Source organism: Macrotis lagotis, chromosome 6, assembly GCF_037893015.1.
Source record: "Macrotis lagotis isolate mMagLag1 chromosome 6, bilby.v1.9.chrom.fasta, whole genome shotgun sequence".
In the NCBI taxonomy this organism is placed as follows: domain Eukaryota; kingdom Metazoa; phylum Chordata; class Mammalia; order Peramelemorphia; family Peramelidae; genus Macrotis; species Macrotis lagotis.
Genome location: NC_133663.1, coordinates 16,594,485 through 16,614,222, shown reverse-complemented (window position 1 = coordinate 16,614,222; position 19,738 = coordinate 16,594,485). Strand labels below are relative to the sequence as shown.

The window sequence follows — 19,738 nt, the reverse complement described above, 5'->3', positions numbered from 1 at the left end:
GTGGTCTCTGACCACCGGACTTCTCATCATTTAGCTTATTTGTATCTGCCCAAGGGGGCTCCCGGTGACCCTTGGATCTTGATGGTGCAGACGTCCTCCCCAATCACCTGAACTCCACAGAACACAACTTGTCTCTCTGTGGGTGGTCATCCTCCCCCCCCCCCCACTTTCCAGCTGCACACTGCTAACTGATGCCCTAGGACAACTCTTTCCCGGAAGCTGAACCCCTGTGGACAATGATAAACTATCTAAATTCGCTCCTCAATAATTAACATACTCTCACCCCTGCATTCCCCTCTAATCCAATAGCTTTGGAACTCCCATGTGCCATTTTTCAAATCCCACTCAAGCCAACCCTCCAACTTCCCACTCAAAAGTTGCCCCCCCCCCCCACTGTGCTCTCTGGAATACCTGCTCTATAGGTAATACATTTGATTTCAAGCTAAATCTATTCCTTTTTTTATTCCTTCCATCTTTTGGTTCACACTGGAACCTCTTGATAACAGACTAGCTACCTCACTCATTTCCCCCCTCACTGGCCAAGCTAAATACTACTTGCTCCCCAATGTCTCTTCCATGTTTTCTCTCCACTTCCATTACTCACTAATGTCTCTTTGAGGTTCCTTTGAAATCCCCACTTCTCACCCAAATAAGACTCTCATGGTTTTTGTCTACTTCCAGGACTCTCTCTTTCTTTCCTTAGCAAGTTCAATGTCTGGTTGTCAGCCTCTTCCTCAAATCTTGCCCTCATACTAGGGAATTTCAGCATAGATAATGATACTCCCTCAAAGACTCCAACCTCCCAGTTCAATTTACTAATTTCCCATGACCTACTCCTTAACCTCACCTCAGCTACATATGGAGATGGCCATATTCTTCATCCTATAATTCACAATGTTTATGAATACTGAAATTTCTTTATCTGAACTCAATCTCTTGTCATCTTTCCTCTCTCTGTGTTTTGCAACTCCAAAACCTGTTTTTTCTCCTCACTGTGACCTCCAGTCCCTCCACCCTTTAGTTCTTTCCCAAGGCCATCACCCTTTGCCTGGGCTACATTTTCCTACCTATCCAATTTGAAGCCCTTGGTGAACCAAATTTAATTCTGTACTTCACCCCAAATACCTGAATGACTGTTCCTTCTTAGTCTTCTTTATTTATGGATCTTCATTCAGGTCATGCTTGGTTTTTTAAATTTTATTTATTACATTTTATTTTTTATTCAGGTCATGCTTGTTAACTGTGGGTGTATTCTAATGCACTATCCTGGGCCCATTTCTGTTCTCCTTCTACTCTATTTTACTTGGCGATCTCATCAAGTCCCATGGTTTTCAACTATCATATCTATCTAGATGTTTTCAGATTTATTTTTCCAGTCCTAGCTTCCCTCCCAATCTTCAATCTGTCTATTGCACATTTCAAACAATATCTTGAAGAATCTTTGTGAGCTCCTTGTGAGAAAGGATTGCTTTTTCTGTGTGTACATGTGTACCTAATGTGAAGCACAGTGCAATGAATGTTTGTTAACTGCTTCTAGAATTTTATTAGTCATTGCAATTGTTGGAATTCTCAAATCTTTCAAATTTGCTTCTTTATAATGTTGCTATTTTAAATAAATTGTATTCCTTGTTCTGCTCATTTCATTCTGCATCAGTTCATACAGGTTGTCTGGGGTTTCTCTGAAACCCTGCATTTCCTTATTTCTTATGGCACAGTAATATCTGAATAATTCATATACCATAATTTATTTAGCTATTTCCTAATTGACAGGGACTCCTTCAGGGATTTTTAGTTACAGACAGGGCTACTGTAAAAAAATGTTGTATGGTTGGATATTTTCCCCCTTTTTCTTTGAACTCTTTGGGGGTATAGAGCTATCACTGTGTCACAATTTAGTCATCGTTTAATAAACTGTTGGGTATAGGTCTAAATTGTTTTCCAAAATGGTCAATACAATTCAGAACTTCTTAACAGTGCATTAATGCACCTTTTTTTTAAAGTTTTTTTGTAAGGCAAACGGGGTTAAGTGGCTTGCCCAAGGCCACACAGCTAGGTAGTTATTAAGTGTCTGAGACTTGAACCCAGGTACTCCTGACTCCAGGGCCGGTGCTTTATCCATTGCACCACCTAGCCGCCTGCAATGCACCTGTTTTTAAATATTTGTCATTTTCCTTTTTGTCATCTTTGTCAATCTAATGATTTCTTTATATTTCCCTATCAGCAATTTGTAACATTTTAAAATATTGGTTAATAACATGTCAGCTTCTTTCTGTGAAAACTTTTGAAAACTGTTTCTATTCTTTGACTATCTAGAATGACTTTTAGTCTTATAAATTTGTATGCATTCCTTACATCCCTTAGATATGAAACCTTTCTCATAGAACCTATTACAAATATTTCCTTGCATTTATGTTTTTCTCCTAATTTTAATTGCATTGCTTTTGTTTGTGCAAAAACTAAAAAAAATTTAAATATGCAAAATTGTCCACTTTATCTTTAGTTATCCTCTTTGACTCCTATCTATAAATCAGAAAAGTAACTTCTTCCTTGCTTCTCTAATGTGTTTTTAATTTCATTTTTATATCTAAGTAATTATTTATTTACAGCTTATCTTGGCATATTGCACGAGATATTGGTCTGCTTACAATTTCTACCAGACTGCTTTCCAGTTTTCTCAGCAGTTTTGCCAAGTAATGAGTCCTTCCCCCTCCCCTCCCCACTCAATCTGTGGTTTTGTGTTTATCAAAACTATGTGACTGTTTGTTTGTTCTGTTTGCTGAATACCTATGTTCCACAAACTGATCTATTTTTTTAAACCAGCACTAAATCACCTTGATTGTTACTACTTTGTAATATAGTGTGAGTTCAGATACTACTAGACTTCCTTTCCTCCCATTATTTCAATGGGAGACAAATCTTAAAAAATCCACCAAAAACCATGACTTTTGATGTCAACATACAAATGCTCAAATTATAGGAAATAAAACAGGATGAACCAGAGATATGAATGCAAGGAGGAAATTCGCTATTACTAAGAATTGGTCAGAAGAGCTTCAGGAGTAGAACTCGGCTGTGGTTGAACTCTGGCCTTATTCAAAAAGGAACATAATAGGGTGGGGCACAATATGATTGTTTATTCAGAATATATCCTCATATAAGAAATTCAGCAACCAGGGGTGTGGAACATTGGGGGCACTTATTTGGGCAAAAATCAAAGAAGACATAGGTCAAAGCAATATTGATGTGGGGGTACAAATCAGACCAGTTGGACAGAGGAGGAACTGAATGAAAAATTTGGGAAACAGATCACAAATGAGACTCAGAATCTAATATTGTAATGGAGAACTTCAAATATTAAAACATCTCCTGGATCTCTCTTTTTTTCAGTCTCTCTCTCTCTCTCTCTCTCTCTCTCTGCCTCTGTCTGTCTGTGTCTGTCTCTTTCTCTCTCCCCTTCCTTTTCTCATTGCTTCCTTCTCCTCCTCCTCTTCTTCCCCTTCCTCCTCCTCCTCCTCCTCCTCCTTCTCTTCTTCTTCTTCTCCTCCTTTCTCTCTCTCTCTCTCTCTCTCTCTCTCTCTCTCTCTCTCTCTCTCTCTCTCTCTCTCTCTCCCCTCACATCTGATAAATACATAAATTGTTTCAGTGATAAGTTCATTCTTTAAGAATTGGAGAAATGACCAATGAAATGGTACTTCTCAACTAGATTTTGACCAATAAGGGGACATTCATGCTCAAATAAAAATAACAAAAATAATGCTAAGGCTACTCACCATTTATGGTTTCTAAAGCAATTTATATTTTGTTTCATTGAATCCTCACAACTCTATCATATAGGTATTATTTCCTCCATTGTATAAATGAGGAAACTGAGCCTCAGAGAGTTTGTATTTAAGTTTAAATGATTTGCCCAGAGTCACACACTGAACTGTCACTGTAGTACACACTAGGAAGTGACTAAGGCAGGATTCAAATTCAGGTTTTTCTGGCTCTACGTCCAACACTATCAACTACTCTAGAAAAGATAGGATTCTTGGGGGCTAGTGACTTTTTATTATACAGTTCGTGATAGAAGAAGACTATTCCCAGAAGCTCAGTTTCATTTAGATAATTCAGATGATACTGTGACTTGATCTCCAGATGGCGCACAGATTCTAGGGGCTGGGTGGGTCTACAGTAAGTCAGACAAAGAGAGCTGGGGCTACTTAGAAATTCATGGATCTCAAGTGGGTCAGATCAGGAAGCACAAAAGCCTTTGCAGAATTCCTTTGGGGTTGGGGGTTGGATGCAGATTTTTCATCAAGTCACCATAGCTGTCTCCTTCTGCAAATTTCCCCTCCTCTTGTGGCTGAAGGAACCTGATCAGCCAACATGTACTAAACACGGTCCTTGATCTTTGAGAAATCTTGAAGACCAGGATAGAAATTACAAGACTGGAGAATGACAAGTGTCTCAATTTTCTAAATGGGAAGAATGTGGAAACTATAAACTAAAAGGGAATGAGCTTGACTCCATTCCTGGCAAAATCCTAGGAAATATTTTTTAAGAGGATAATCCATCAGCATGTGGGAAGGGAAGCAATGATCACCAAAAGCCCTCCCGCCTTCACCCAGAGCATGTTTTCTTTATGGATTGGAAAACTAAAACAACAAATTGAGGAAAGTTGTATGTATCAAATGTTTAGCAAAACAGTTATCTCATGCTCTATTTGTGGCCTAGATGGAGAGATGAGATACATAGGAGAATATTGGTAAATGGATTCAGAAAGAGTGTATTGACTTGACCCAAGAAATAGTTATTAAAGGTCCTGGATAATTATAATAATAATGTGTTGTTCTTCATTCTCAAAGACCACAACATCATGGAGGTGATACCATGACAAGCACATGAATTGGATTTGAGTGAAGGGGGCTGTGGTAAGTCCCCAGCCTCACTTTCTCCTCCAGAGCTATCTGGGTCCAGTGGCCAGCTGTGAATCAGGATGACTGTAAACCGTCCTGGATGTGAGGCAGTCAGGGTTAAGTGACTTGCCCAAGGTCACAGAGCTAGTGTCAAGTGTCTGAGGCTGGATTTGAACTCCCATCCTCCTGACTCCAAGGTCAGTACTCTATCCACTGTGCTATTTAGTTGCCCTAAAGGTCCTGGTCCTGGATATAAATTGGGTGATGGGGGAGGGTTGGAGGAATGGCTAGTAGAGTAAACCAGATTTGTCTTCAGTCTGTTGGTGTTCAATATTTTAACCAAAGCTTAGGGGGATAATTAATGACAGGGAGGGCAGAATTGAGAACCAAAGAGAAATTGGAAAGTTAAAGTAAAAGACCAAAATCAAAATGGGCTGAAATTTAATCAGGAGTTCCCTATTGAGTTGTTGCTGTTCAATCAGCTTCATAAATACAATATAGGGGAGATACAAAGCAAGACAACATCTATGGAAAAGATTATAGAAACTAAAAATGAGATAAAATTCAATAGAAGATAAAGGTATGATATGGCTATCCATACCTTTACTTTCCCCTTATCACCAATAAACACCCCAATTCTATCCTAGACTGCATTAAGAGTGATATAGTATTCAGAATTAAGGATGGCAGAGTATCATGATAGTCTTTAATGGTCTGACCATAGCTGTAATATGAGCTCAACTCTGGATATCACATTATAGGAAAGATATGGAGAAACTGGGAGATAAGTGCAGTCACAGAATCACAAAATCATAGAGAGCAGAAAAACCCTCAAAAGCTATGTAGTCAGGGGCGGCTAGTACCTGGGTTCAAATCCGATCTCAGACACTTGATAATGACCTAGCTGTGTGGCCTTGGGCAAGCCACTTAACCCCATTTGCCTTGCAAAAACCTAAGAAAAAAAGCTATCTAGTCAAACTCCCCCATTTTTCAGATAAACTGAGACCAAAGGAGGTTAAGCATTATATCCAAAGTCACCAGGATGATAAGAGATTGGAGAGGATGCTGAAAGGGGTTTTGTCAAAAAATCTGGAGATGTTCGGCCTATGATCACTGCCTTGAACTCTTTGAAGGATTCATACATGGCAGAGATTTTAGACTTATTCTGGTTAGTCCCAGAGAAGAGATTTAAGAGTAATGGGTGGAAGCTGGTGAGAAGCAGCTTTTCTCTGAATCATGGGAAAACTTCACAACTTCAGAGCTGTCCCAAAGTGGAATGGAGACGGGGGTCCCCTGTGTGAAGATCTTCCAGCACAAGCTTGAATGCCTCTTTGTGGGGGACAGCGTGGAGATGAGTCTACTTCGGATCAAACCGGGACCAGAATGTGCATGGTCTCTGAGGTCCTTCCAAAGTTGAGATCCCTGATATTATACCCTACTCAGTCAGTGCTCTGGTCATAGCCTCCCTCTAATGATTCTAAATTGATACCTGCTTGTCATTCCTCTGGTACATCTATGGTGTATATTTGGACAATAATCTAAGGTCATGGAGACCTTCTTGAAGATTGTCTTTATTTACTCTAGCAGTTCACAAAGACCCTAGATACCAGGAAATCACCAAATCTCCAGCCTCTGGAATGCTTGGCACCTTGTATCCCTGGTTACTGTGGTCCTAGCGCTGCATGACTGACCTCGTGCTTCTGGCCCCTACCCAAGGGAGAGCTCCAGGACTGTGACCATCCCATTTCCTGGCTTAAAAAACCTGACTCTATCTCGCTCTCAATGACAAAACTCTAAGAGACATTTCAGAGGGATCTAGGATTTCTCTAAATAGGGAGATTTCTGGAAAATCATAGCTCTCTACTTGAGTCCCCCAGGTTACTCCTGTTAATGTTATCATCTCTCCTAGCAACTTCATGGAGTTTTGAACTGGAAAGGGCCTTAAGAGATTTTCTCAGACAACCCATTTTACAGAGAAGGAAATAAGGCCTAGAAAGTTTTAGTGATTTGCCCAAGGTCACTGACTCCATCTGGCAAGCATCAAGCTGGGATTCTCATTCCATATACCCTCATACTTACTCTCTCCATTTCTACCTATGGTTTAGGACAGTCTAAAGATCAGACTTTGTACCAGAGTAAGGATACCTTGCATTTTATTACCATTCATATGCCAGACCGTTAATGGAGCTACCCTGGATCTAAAGCTCTAGGAGAGCCAAATACACTTTGGAGAAGCAGCTGGTGGGCGAAGACTTGGAAACAATTTGCAAATCAGAGGACAGGAGTTCAAATTCCAATTCTGAGGCTCTCTATACGTGACCTTGGCCAAATCAAACAGCTCTTTGACCTGTTTTCTTCATTTAAACTGAAAGGGGTTGGATTAGACAGTCTCTAAGGTTCTTTCTTGCCCTTTACTGGTGCCTTTCTTCTGCATCACCCTCCTGGTGAGCAACATTATATGAAATTTCCCATCCCTGGCATTCTGGAATTCCAACTTTGGGCCTCATTTCAAGGCCCTTGAGCCAAATCACCAACTATAGATCTGCCCCTTGGGGCAAGGAGCAAAATGGTATTGTATGAATTTCAGCTACCTTGGATATCACCTCTTTGAATTTGGTCATTTGGCAAGAAAGTGATCATCTGCTCCTCTAAGAGTTATTTAACTTTTAAAAATTAAGGGATAATAGTTCACAACATATGAATGAAATGGTGCCTACTCTTCATGCCCGCAAGTCATTATAAATAGGCTGGGAGACTAAAATCTTTTAAAAAATAACCAGTCACGTGAATTAAAGGATTTCCACTGTAGAAGAAAGTCAAAAGTATTTTGTAAGTGATGGGGGGGGATACCAAGTTGGCATGGTGAGGGCCAGGCAGCTCAGTGAGTGATCTCACAGTGCCAAGGTCCAGGTTGAGAGGGCCAGTCTTCCATGGCTCACTTTGCTTTACCCTGTTCCTTGACCATGGATCTTCCCATGTAGTAAAACTAGCCCATCCAAGTCAACAAATGCATGACAGAGTTTAAGAGGCTGTACTCATCACACAGTTCATCGACCACAGAAAAGTCATGCAAAGTATGAGTTCTCCTGGTGGCTGCTCAGCTGTAACCTCTAAATAAGAACAGCACAAGTCCAGATTTTTTTAGAACAGCTTCTCATGGCAGAGAGGACAGTGGACCTGGCATCAAGAAGATCCATGTTCAAAATCCTATCTCTAATATATGTATTATGACCATGATCAGACTATTTGACCTCTCTGAGACTCTATTCTGCCTTAGAAAGGTGAGGAACTACTGGGGCAGAATGGTATATACATATTTCCAGATGTAGTCAGTGTCTCAGATGTTTTTGATTAACTTTTGTTAAAAAGGTAAATTCTACATAAATGAAGACTTGGGATGGGTCATTTCAAGAAGTGACCATGCTATAAAAACATCAGATCTCTACAATTTAAAAACCCAAGAATAGTTCTGGAGAATAATCGAACTTACTACGGCAGAATGTCGCATATTTTGTCGGATTCAGTCATCCTATCGAGTTTTTTTAAAAAAAGATTAATTTTGGGTTCAAAGGATGGCTCATTGGTGACATGGTAAAAGTGTATTTTACAAAGTGAATATGATTTATGTAACATGTCATCAATAAAACTTTTTTTAAAAATGTAGGCTGCTTGAAATCAAGAACTGCTTCTTCTTTGTCTTTATTTTCCTAGACCTAATCTGGAATCCAGTGGGTGCTTACCGAGAGTAGGGTGATAGACAGGATCAATATGGATCTATGGCTATACAGAGCCTGTATCAGATTGCTTTTGTCAGGGGAAGGGGGGAAGAAAAATGTATAACTCAAAGCTTTGCAAAAAAAAGAGTGGTAAAAACTGCCATTGCATATAGTTGGGAAAACAAATTAAAAAACTTTAGATTGACAATCAAATGAAAAAATAGCACAATAAAGTGCAAAGTTGTTGATTTTGGGGTCTGAAGACCTAGACACACTCTACCACTCACTTGCTACCTGACCTTGGGCAAATCATTCTGGAGTTTCTATTCCCTGAACTTCTCTACCTGACAGATTTGTGAGGGTTAAATGGGCAAATCTCTGTGAAATAATTTTTTTTCTGTCAGCAAGAGTAATTTTTTAAAAAAGGTATTCATAGTAATACTGATGGTATGGTAAAGTCTACTTTTTTTTTATTTTTGTAGGGCAGTAGGGTTAAATGACTTGCCCAAAGTCACACAGCTGGGTATTAAGGGTGTGTCTAAGGCTGGAGTTGAACTCAGATCCTCCTGACCCCAGGATCAGTGCTCTATCCACTGCACTACCTGGCTGCCCCCCTTAATCTCATTTCTAATTATAATTGATATTTTCCCTATATCACTAGTTGACCCATTGATTAATATCCCAATATCATTTAACCAATTAGTATCAGCTTTTTCCAAGAGATTTACCGAAGTGATAAAGCCACATCCCACCCAGCTTTCCCCCCAGTTTACTTCCAATCTTGAAAGATTTTACTTTCAGATAATTGAGATCAGAGCATAAAAATCAGGATGACCCTTTGAGAAGGCAACATAGGAGATTTCAGTTGGGAGTGTTGAAAGATTTAATAAAATAGGGCAAGAATGAATAAGTGATGGAACTGATTAAGCCACTGTAGCAGTACATTAAATTGCATCTGGTCAGAGATGTGGGTGGGAAATCTCTGGAAGCATTTTCTCTAGTCTATCCTTCTTCCCAGACTGGGATCTTATGAATCACTTATTTCATGAGAACAGGTTGACCAGCTAGGGTAGAGAAGGAAGCTTGGAAAGGAACCAAGACATTGGGGATTTATTTTTTAGGTTTGAATCAAAAATCTGTTGTGTTTATCAAAAGCATATATAATTCAATTTTTTAAACTAATGAAAACCTCTTTTTAATTTTAAAATTGGATAGAGGCCACCTAAAGTATTTCTCTGATAAAAAGCTAGGCACAAGTCATCAAAGGACCGTTTCTTTAAAGGTATTTCAAGATCTACTGCCTGTGCAGAGAAAGCATATTTTAGTTGTTTATAAAGTCTTTAAGTATACTCAAAATTCATTATTAAAGATAAATCACACAGGCCCACATGATTTTTCAAACATAAATGTTTACTAACATAAATAGTTTAATAAACAAAAGGTACAAGATTGTTGTTGTTTTATTATGTACAATAAATACAATATGTACATGAGGAAATGTTTCCTGCCTGCAAGACATCAAGACATTTCATTGTTTCTAAAGGAGATCTTGGGTCCTTCCTTCCTATGGAACCATTATGTGAAATGGTCATTGGTGCCTGAAGGTGAAAAAGGGGACTTGATTAATGGCATGCAGTCTCCAATCTTTGAAATATAGAATAATATTTAAATGTCAGTTCCACAGAGTTCCAGTTTGCCAAAAATTACATTACATATTATAGACTGTTTTAAAAATAAAAACATAAAAGGGGGTGGGGAGAAGGACTCCCAATGATAGCGTCTTTATTTAAATAGCTCTTTCAATAGGCCAAAATCTGAACTCCTTGAAGGTAATGAAGGGATATAATCTACAATATTTTTCTGTCACATACCATGATGCCCTTACTTAACTACTGTTAAGTGAAAAATCATTACCAAAAAGAATGCATATCACTTTTATTTATTCCTACACTAGGAAATAGTTTAAACTTCCTTTATGACCTAGAGGTGACCCTGGATTTCTGAAGGTCACATAAACCATGCACAAGCTCTGGTAAGCTCTACAAAGTGGGCAAGGTTTTAGATCCAGCTTGTTTGTCATCTTGTGACCTAGCAAAGTTTGGAGAGCTGGGGGATCCCTGTCACCAAAACTGACCACAAAGTGATAATTTTTCAGCAACAGTCACTCTTGATACAATCTAAAGCAGAGAGTTTAATGTGTACCCATAAAACTTAAATCATGGCTCACAGAATACTGAAGTCTAGAACAGAAATAACTTGAAAAAATCAAATACTTCTGAATAACTTTAAGTTATATTCAATTCTATTGATTATTATATATCTTAGACTTGACAGTCAGAGACAAATAACAGCATGTGGGTAATTCTTTTGGCATGTAAGCCTAAGTTCCCAAGTCCAAGATTTTGCAACAACAAAAAAACATCATAACTTTTTTTTCAGGGAGAATCAGAAATCTCGAGAAATGTCTTCACAACAAACTTATTTTATCTTTTTATTAAAAAAATAAATAAGATATACAAGCATTTTTCTGGAGATGGGAGGGGAGGAATGTCACAGAATCAAACATATATGGAAAGGCTGTTATAATTACAAAGAACACGGGAGGGATCATTGTTCTGCCAAAGTGAGTGCAAGTGTCTCTCAAGTTTTCAGCCACATGTTGTCATTACATGGCCATGGGCAACCGTATCCTGAATTGACTGGAGCAGAAAAGTCAGTTATGTAGAAGCCCTGTCCAATGCTCATTCGGGTCATTCACTGAGAAATCAGTACACATATACCTTGCTTTTACATAACCTGAAAAACAGGGTGGCGCTGAAGGGAACCTTTTAATATGCTGAAGGGAACCTGATGCTGGAAGGATTCCTAGAGTGAATCCCTGTGCCAATCCTTTTTGATCTGCTTTTAATCAATCCATATCTTCGTCTATCAGATTTGCCTAAGGTGGAGTACACGTGCAGTCAGTATCCAGCTTTTTTGTGGCAGCTGCATACTCCCTTAATTAATTGAACCCCAGCAAGGCTGTGTTTCTATATTTAAGTAGTGTGAAAAGCTGGGGTCACACCCTGGGTGCCTCAGAGCATCCTTTGCATTTGGAAAAGCAATTTCAAGTTAGGAGTTGGAATCATCTCCTTTCTACTAATGGATCAAAATCAGCAATCACTGTTGGAGTGCCTGAGATGAGCATGGCACTGCAGGACATCCTTGCCCACATCTCTGCAAGGCAGGGCATGGGCCTTGAGTCACAAAGGAGGTCCAATGGAAGAATAGGGGAGCAGGAGTTGGGGCTGTTCCATTGGCAATGATGTCTGACTTTGAGTCCATGAACTACCCATTTTCTTGTTCCATTCATGGTTGGTGAGTGAGATGGGAGATTTCGGTTTTTTTTGCCGATTTCTAAACAAAGCAAATGCTGACATGGCATGTCCCATGACCAACATTTTTCTCAAAGCACTGACAATTCTAGTTTTCCATAGAACCCTGGAGGACTTCCCATAGAAACTACAGAATTCTACTGGACCTGGTCACCAATCAATCAATAAACATTTATTAAGCGCCTACTATGTGCCCAGGCACTGTGCTAAGTGCTGGAAATACGAAAAGAGGCAAAAGACAGTCCTTGCCCTCAAGGAGCTTACAATCTAATGATTTTCTAGCTTGTTCCTCTCACCTGTGTTAAAGCAGTCGAGACCACAGGACCCGATTCTTCTTTCTTTTCTGCAGCCCTAACTTCCTTATGTCTCTTATTTAATCTTTCTCTGGCCTGAGTCATTATTTCTATACTTAGTAGGATTAATGCTCCATTTTCAAAACACCTAAGTAGGCGTCACAACGCTCTGCACATACAAGCGTAACAGAACAATATAGTCAGCCCATACTTTCCAATCAGAGTACATGGAAAACACTTGGCAAATAATCAACCGGCCTGTAGTTGGTTAATTATTAGATTTGTGGTATGTGTGTTTCTGAGGTTTCTTAGAAATGATCTCAATTCCCAGTCATTTTTTTTAAAGCTCAGGGGGTGGGGGAGAGAAGAGGAATACAGGCAACAAAAAAAAGAAAAGACAAATTGAGGGGAAAAAAAAACAAAAGAAAAGAAAAAGGAAGGACAAAATAAAAGAAGACAATCAAGGAAAGAAAAGGAAAAGATGAGGAAAAAGAAGAAAAAGAAAGAAGGAAAAAAGACAAAGAAGAAATAGACAAAAAGGAAAAACAGTAAACAACACAGCTCTGGGCAATGCCTTCTTTTTAGCACTCCCTTTCCTGACTGCTTCCTCTCCCACCCCCAAAACTGGCTACAAATGCTGGACAGGACTTATTTCAAATAATTTAGCAGTATCAAGGATTTTCAAATGGTGACGGTGTTACTGACTTCTTCATACTGGATAACAAAATATGGGTAGCTCTGGTCATCATTAAAAATGACAAAAATCTGAGGCTCAAAGTAATTATCCACGCAGGAGTCATACAGGTCACTGGTTATGCTGTCTGGATTCACTGGAGGTGGTCTTCTCATATTGTGGTTGCCTACTGTGTATCTTCCAGTTAACACTTTCGCCAGAAACATAAAATGGACTCCTTTGGGGGACCTCTTGGAGAAGCTGTGGGAATAACTTGCCTTCCTTGCAAAATAACTGCCTTGTCCGAACATGGTAGCATGCTTGCCACACACACGTGGGTCAAAGTTGTGCTTACAGATGCCATCCACCACATCTTGGGATGTCCCATGGAAGAGATGCCGCTCATTCATTATTCTGCTAATGTCATTGGCCTTCTTAGCCATGTATTCCTTTTTCCTGGTGCAAAGAGGGATGAGGGAATTGGAAGAAGGAAGTAAAGAATTGCTTTTAATGGCCAAGATTTGGTAAATAGTTTTATTTTAAAATTTCTTCATTTCACGAGGGAAATTATGAGAAGTATAAACCCATTTAAAAGTAGGGAATGGTAAGGAGGTCAGTTAAGGGGGGGGGGGGGGAGATTCTGAGATAGCTATTATAGTCTGAGTAAAAGGAACTATATTGGCCTTAAAAAGAATCTCTAATTCCTTAGGGTAATGTTGTCACACTCAAATAGAAATAGGCCAGTGTGCCATACATAAGGATCCATTAACATCATCTGTTTTTATTGTAGTTTAATTTTTTTTTTTGGTTTATATTTTCCAAATACATTTTAATCTGGTTGAGGCTGTACTCAGAGGTGTCACTGGTACATGTTTCCCACCAGCTGAGGGTCTGATGCCTGGTATCTGCTTTTTTTTAAAGTGACATTTTGGTTTTCATATCTTTAATTCCTAGTCTTACATATAGTGGCCACTAAGTTTATTTTCATATCTAGGCTCGTACAAACTTTGGGAGATTGTGTGAAGAGTGCTGAATTCAAATCCATACTCTTCTACTCATTATCTATATGTTCTTGGGCTAACTACTGGAACCTCATTAGATCTCCCATGTGTAAAATGAATGCATTGAATTGGATGGCTTCAGGGCTTCCTCTTATTCCCCTTTATCAGTCTCAAGTTACCTCATCTCTAAAATAAGAGGGTTGGTTTGGCTCTGGTTTCCAATGTAAGATCTTAAGAAATTTTTCTTTATGGATTTTTATCTCCCCCCTTGGAAAGGGAAACCATCCTTCCCCTCCTTCCTCTCTACTCATCTTTAGCTCTCCTCCTTCCAAATCATGCTCAAATTTCAACTGTACAGGAAGGTTCCCCTGATTTATCCCATTCCAACTCTTCTTAGTTCTTAACTCTTCTCAACACTCAACTTGCATCATATTAAAATTTGTTAACTTGATATTGCTAATCAGGTCCTCAATGAGTAACTTAGCTGAAAAACAGACTTTCCTAGGTTATTTATATTTTATTTGTCATTCTTCAGTTAGCTCCTCCCTTTCCCTGTTCTACACTGTGCCCCCAGCCCCAGGAAGTGGCAGGCCTTTGACTCACCTTTTATATTTTTCCCAAAGAAACTGGTTCTGCACTCGAAGTATTTTCAAGATTCTATATTTAATCTCAGGCACAGTCTTATGAAAGAGATTATAAATGGTTCGGTAGCTTTTGTCTTCCTTGGAAACAGGCACTTGGATGAAGTCCTGAGATGGATCCATAGCAATCCAGGTTTCGGGATAAAAGTTGGCTGAGGTCACTACAGATGGACAGAAGACCTGGGAAGAGGCTGTTTCAGAGGCAGAAGGAGGCAATGGAGGCACACCACCAAGGGTCCTGATTTGGGAGAAAAGAAAGTTTAGGTTTACAACACATTGAAATAAATGAGTTTTGAACTCTTACTGGGTAGTCACAACTAATGTTTTACCAAAGTGTAAATGTATTGTTTAAAACTTAGTAATTATATGCATGGTTAGAATTGACAAAGCATGGATAATTCTTAAAATATATATATATATATATATAAATAAATGACATTTAAGGAGCGGCAGATATAGGAAACACTGTCTGCCAAGGCAATGATGAGATTTTCTTGACTGTAAATGCTTACTAATCATGGAACCTGGCCACAGCCCATCTCCTCTCTGACCCTCACTTTCTTCTATAAAAAGAAGAGGGTTGGGTTCAATGACCTCTGAGGTCCTGCCAAAGCTCCAGTGCAGATTCTCAGAGGGAAGGCAGGAGCAGCCTGCCAGACAGTATCCAATAGATTCTAAGTCAGAGATATCTTGGATATCTTAGGTTTGTACATACAAAGAAGCTCATCTCAAGTAAGCAATGAGAGCTTATCTGGTTTTTTCAAACATCATCATCAATGGAGGCAGGAATGAGGGGAACTAAATTAATTTCTTCCTTTACTTAAAACTATATACAGCAGTCACCTAAAGTTGACAAAAATTGTGATTGGTGACAATTCTAGAGTGCATGTATCGTGTTGTCTGAACAATCTTATTAGCCCAGGGATATCTAGTGTCTTTCTCCACCCCAAAAGTATATACATTGGTAATCAATTGATTAAGGAGCATCTTGGGGGAAGTGATACCCCTAGGGATACAGAACAATGCTTTAAGCATCAAGCCTCCACCCTTCTTTCCTGACCATTGTCTCCCCAGCCAGCATCCCAACTCACTTCAGCTCTGAGCAAGTACCAACAAGACCGTCTGACCTTTAGTGGATTTTGTATTTTACATGTTGTTGTAAAGTCGACCATTATGGAGTGTTAAATCACGCCATTTGGTAAATGACAAGAAAATAACTTAAAATCTTTCCAAACAAACCATCAGTGGGTTTTTTTATATTAGAGTAGCCAGGTAAATGGATGTGGGGGTAGAGCATGAAGTAACCTTCCTTTTTTTTCTTGCAGGAGCTTGCATTTATGGGTACAAAATGTCACTTGTGCCATCAAAGGCAATTGCTTGGTCTTATTTAACTGTTTTCTTTGTTACAAAGGACAGTGGATTGAGTTGTGGGGAAAAGGGGAACAGGGATATGCCAGAATGATGGTAATGTTTTTTAAAAAAAGTGAAAGGTTTTCATAAATTAAAAAGAAAACAAAAAGAAGGATCTGAAAAAGGTGATGGGTAAATTGAGGGCAGTCAGACTGATGCATTCTCTAATGCCAGGGCTACTACACCTGGGGTCCTTGAACTTATTTTAAAAATGTTTTGATGACTCTTTCAATATAATTGAATTCCTTTGAAATCCTATGTTTTCTTTTACACATTTAAAAACATCATTCTGAGAAGGGCTCCTTGAGCTTTGCCAGATTCCCAATGGGGTCCAGGACACCCACAAAAAAGGCTGGGAATAGCTATTGAACAGAGAAAGAAGCCTGGATCTGTGCCCTTTTTAAAATCAGGTTACTTATTTGCAAGGACCTTCAAACCCAAATAGCAGCAGCAGAAACTTAGAGCACTGGTTGATTTTCCCCTGATTAAGTGCTTCCATATAATCAACCTTCCCAACCCTTTTCCTAACAGGGGAAGAAAGACGGGGAAGGGAAAAGGAGAAAACAAATACCCACACCTGGTCGTAGTTCCAGGGCCAGACAAGTAACAGTGCTCAGCAGGAAAGTCAGGAGAATGCGGGCAGATTGTGATTCTAGCGAAATGATGTGCTTCAGTGGGGAACCTAAACTAATGGGGGGGGGGGGGGGACACCTTGCCTGAAACCACTGCTCGGACCAGGCCACCCCAGACATGACTCTCTATGAGTGGGAGGCTTGGGAAATGCATTCAAACCTAAAGACCTTTACTCAATAAATTCAGTCACAGTCATCCCAGAGGCACATGTACGTTGAGTCATCTTCCTCTGTGTTGTGGGATACAAGCAAATAAACAGAAGACAATCTCTTTTCTCTCAGACGCCTCCAATCTAGTTGAAACATTGCCAACCTTTCCCCTTCCCTCTAAAGGAAAAGAGTTGAAGAATGCTTCCTTACAAAGAAGCTGGTGAACACCTGGCTCTGAGAGCATGAGTGCTAGGGAGCAAGACGGGGCAGCCCATGACTTATTGGCATGGAATGCCCGAATCTTCGAATGGTTCCCAGGCTCATGGTGCTAAGCGCTGAAGGACTCTATAGCTTCACACGTACTCCTCCCGAATCGTTATCTTAATCTGATTCCACCCAAAGCTTTTGCCTAGCAAACCTTTTGGATCCTTAATCTCAATCCTTAATGAATTTGAGTTTTCAACCAGTTACAAATCTACTTAAGTGACACAGTGGATAGAGTGTTATTTAAGACCTGTAGTCAGGGAGATGAGTTCAAATCCAGTCTTAGAAACTTCTTAGGAATGTGACCTCAGGCAGATCACTTAATTGCTACCTGCCTCAGATTCCTGGACTGTAAAATGGGTCCAATAAGGATTTTCAGGATCAAATGAGATACCATTTATAAAGGATTTTGCTAACTTTAAATAAAGCTTTAAATAAATGTTACCTCATTATTATTGAAAAAGAGTTGAGATCTACCTTCCCATCCTTCCCATAAGAATACCATGAGATCATTTATCAATACTTTGTCCAAATCGTTGTAAATCATATCTACATGATACCTATCATATACCAGTTCACTAATAAAAAAGACAAGTTTGTCTAACAAGCTGGCTGGCTTTTTGTCAATGGAAGCCATGGTCAACTTCTGTTTCTGGCTAGTCCCTGACCATCTCTTTAATTATCTGTCCTACAATTTTTCTAGAGAACCAAGTCAAGTTCACTGGCCCATAAATTTACAGTCTCTAATTCTTTCCTTTTGTTGTTGCTTTCTTTACTAGAGATCTTTGTTTTTGATCAGTCTTGAGTGCCTCTCCCCTTTCCCATCACTTTTTGACCATCAGTGGTGGGATTCAACCAATCTTATCTGCCCATCCTTTCAGTATCCAAGGTGGATATCAGGTGATCTGAATTCACCAAGGCCAACTAAGCACTTTCTTACCCTATTGGTCCTAGATCTGTCACTATTTCTTCAAACCTGGGAATAACATTAGCTGAATTACATGCTTCATGAGGAAAACTTTTTGTAAATCAAGTACTGTAGGAATGTGAAGCAACAATGATGTTATGACAACATACAGTCATGAGAAGCATCATGACTTAAGAGGATCAGCTTTGGAGTCAAGAAAGACCCAAGTTTAGGCAACATCTAGTTATCTGAATATGGGCAAGTCAGCCTGTAAGTGATGGAGGAGCTTCTAGAGAAGAAGGAAAGGGAGTTTCCATTCCAAGCCAGGAGTTTCTCACAGTTGAAATCACAGATCTGGTCAAAAATGTAATAACTAAGTGGTCAAAATAAAATGTGAATGCACCAATGACAGCAGGAAATACAGTCTCAAGATAAACCAAACTATAGGAAAGAAACAGTAATAGTAGGGACAGGAATTCAGGCGACTAGCAGAATTTCTACCCCTGGTTTCCCTTATTGCTATTGATCTTGTCTGGTTTTCAAAATTATGGGCTTAATATAAACCATTTAGGAAGAGTAGTTATCTTTAGTAGTAATCATAATAATTGACCATTTATATAAAACCTGAAATATTGTAAAATGTTTCACATACAGTATTTCATTTAAAGTACTGAGCTAATTGCATCTCCCCCATCAATTTCTTTGGTTCTATTCAGGTCTGGGGGCTCCCCTGAACACTCACATCATTCTGGGGGGTAAGGGAGAAAGATCAGATCTCCTTTGAGTGTACCTATCCAAATTAGTTCAGGATCTCTTGATTTTAGGGATGAAGACCTGAAACTGAAGATAAGACAGTCTCCTTCACTGTTTTCCTCTCCCATTGTCTACCAATTTCTAAAATACACAGACTCTACATGTTTTGATAATCACAGACTCAAGGAGGAACACCTGTATCTAAGCCCATCCAGACGTGCCAGAAGTCCTTCTCTCTTTGAGATCCCATCCCCACCCCCATTCCTCTGCCAATGTCTAGACATTCAGGGCTAACCCTTAAGGTAGCAGAACTAGTGCCCTGAGAAGTGGATTATGACAGTGAGTTAGTTTTCTTCTCACTAGGATTCCCCAAAAGGACACTTCTCACTCAAGATAATGTTGGGCCTGTATGCTGGCCATGGTCTCAGTTGTTGGGATGCTCAAGATCCAAAGCAAAAAGGTTTGCCATAATTCACACACTCATGATGAAGTAATTATTTTTGCTTTTTCTCTGCATTCCCACAATTTACTGGCCTACAATAATTTGATAAGGAATGGAAGCTAGTCTCAATAAACATCTATCATAGTTCCTGCATATAACCTAAGGGTCGGTCATTCATTTTCCAGATGATCTGTAGTCACTGCCTTTAAAGCTCATCCTGGTAGGGCCGGCTCCCGGCTTCACTGTGATTCACATACCACTGACTGCTGGGCTACTGGCTCTTCCCACTATCCAAATGGAAGATGTGCTATGGAAAGTGGAATGCAAACAATGTAAGCTTTGATTGCGCAAGTAATCTAGTTTCCAATCCCACCAAATATATAATGATGATGGGCAAATCACAGAAAATTGCTTAAGTCTCAATTATAAGAATTTTTTCTTAGACCTGACTTGTGACAGTATATGAACATAGAACTCCTGGTATAAAAACTCTCTTCAAAAATACAGATCAGAATCTTGTTTAAAATGGATAGTCTTCCAGAGATGCCTAGAATTAAGAAGGGGTCAAGTGACTTGCCCAGGGT

The 19,738-nt window shown here is 39.4% G+C and overlaps 1 protein-coding gene across 1 annotated transcript in view; it reads right to left on the bottom strand.

Annotated features, from left to right (window-relative positions):
* Positions 1–12,671: 12,671 nt before the first annotated feature.
* LOC141490660 (protein mono-ADP-ribosyltransferase TIPARP-like) overlaps positions 12,672–19,738 on the bottom strand; it is a 39,047-nt gene continuing 31,980 nt past the window's right edge. Inside the window, 2 exon segments of the mRNA XM_074190805.1 lie at positions 12,672–13,410; positions 14,559–14,834. Of these exon segments, the coding sequence (XP_074046906.1) occupies positions 12,963–13,410; positions 14,559–14,834 (724 nt within the window). The 3' untranslated portion in view covers positions 12,672–12,962.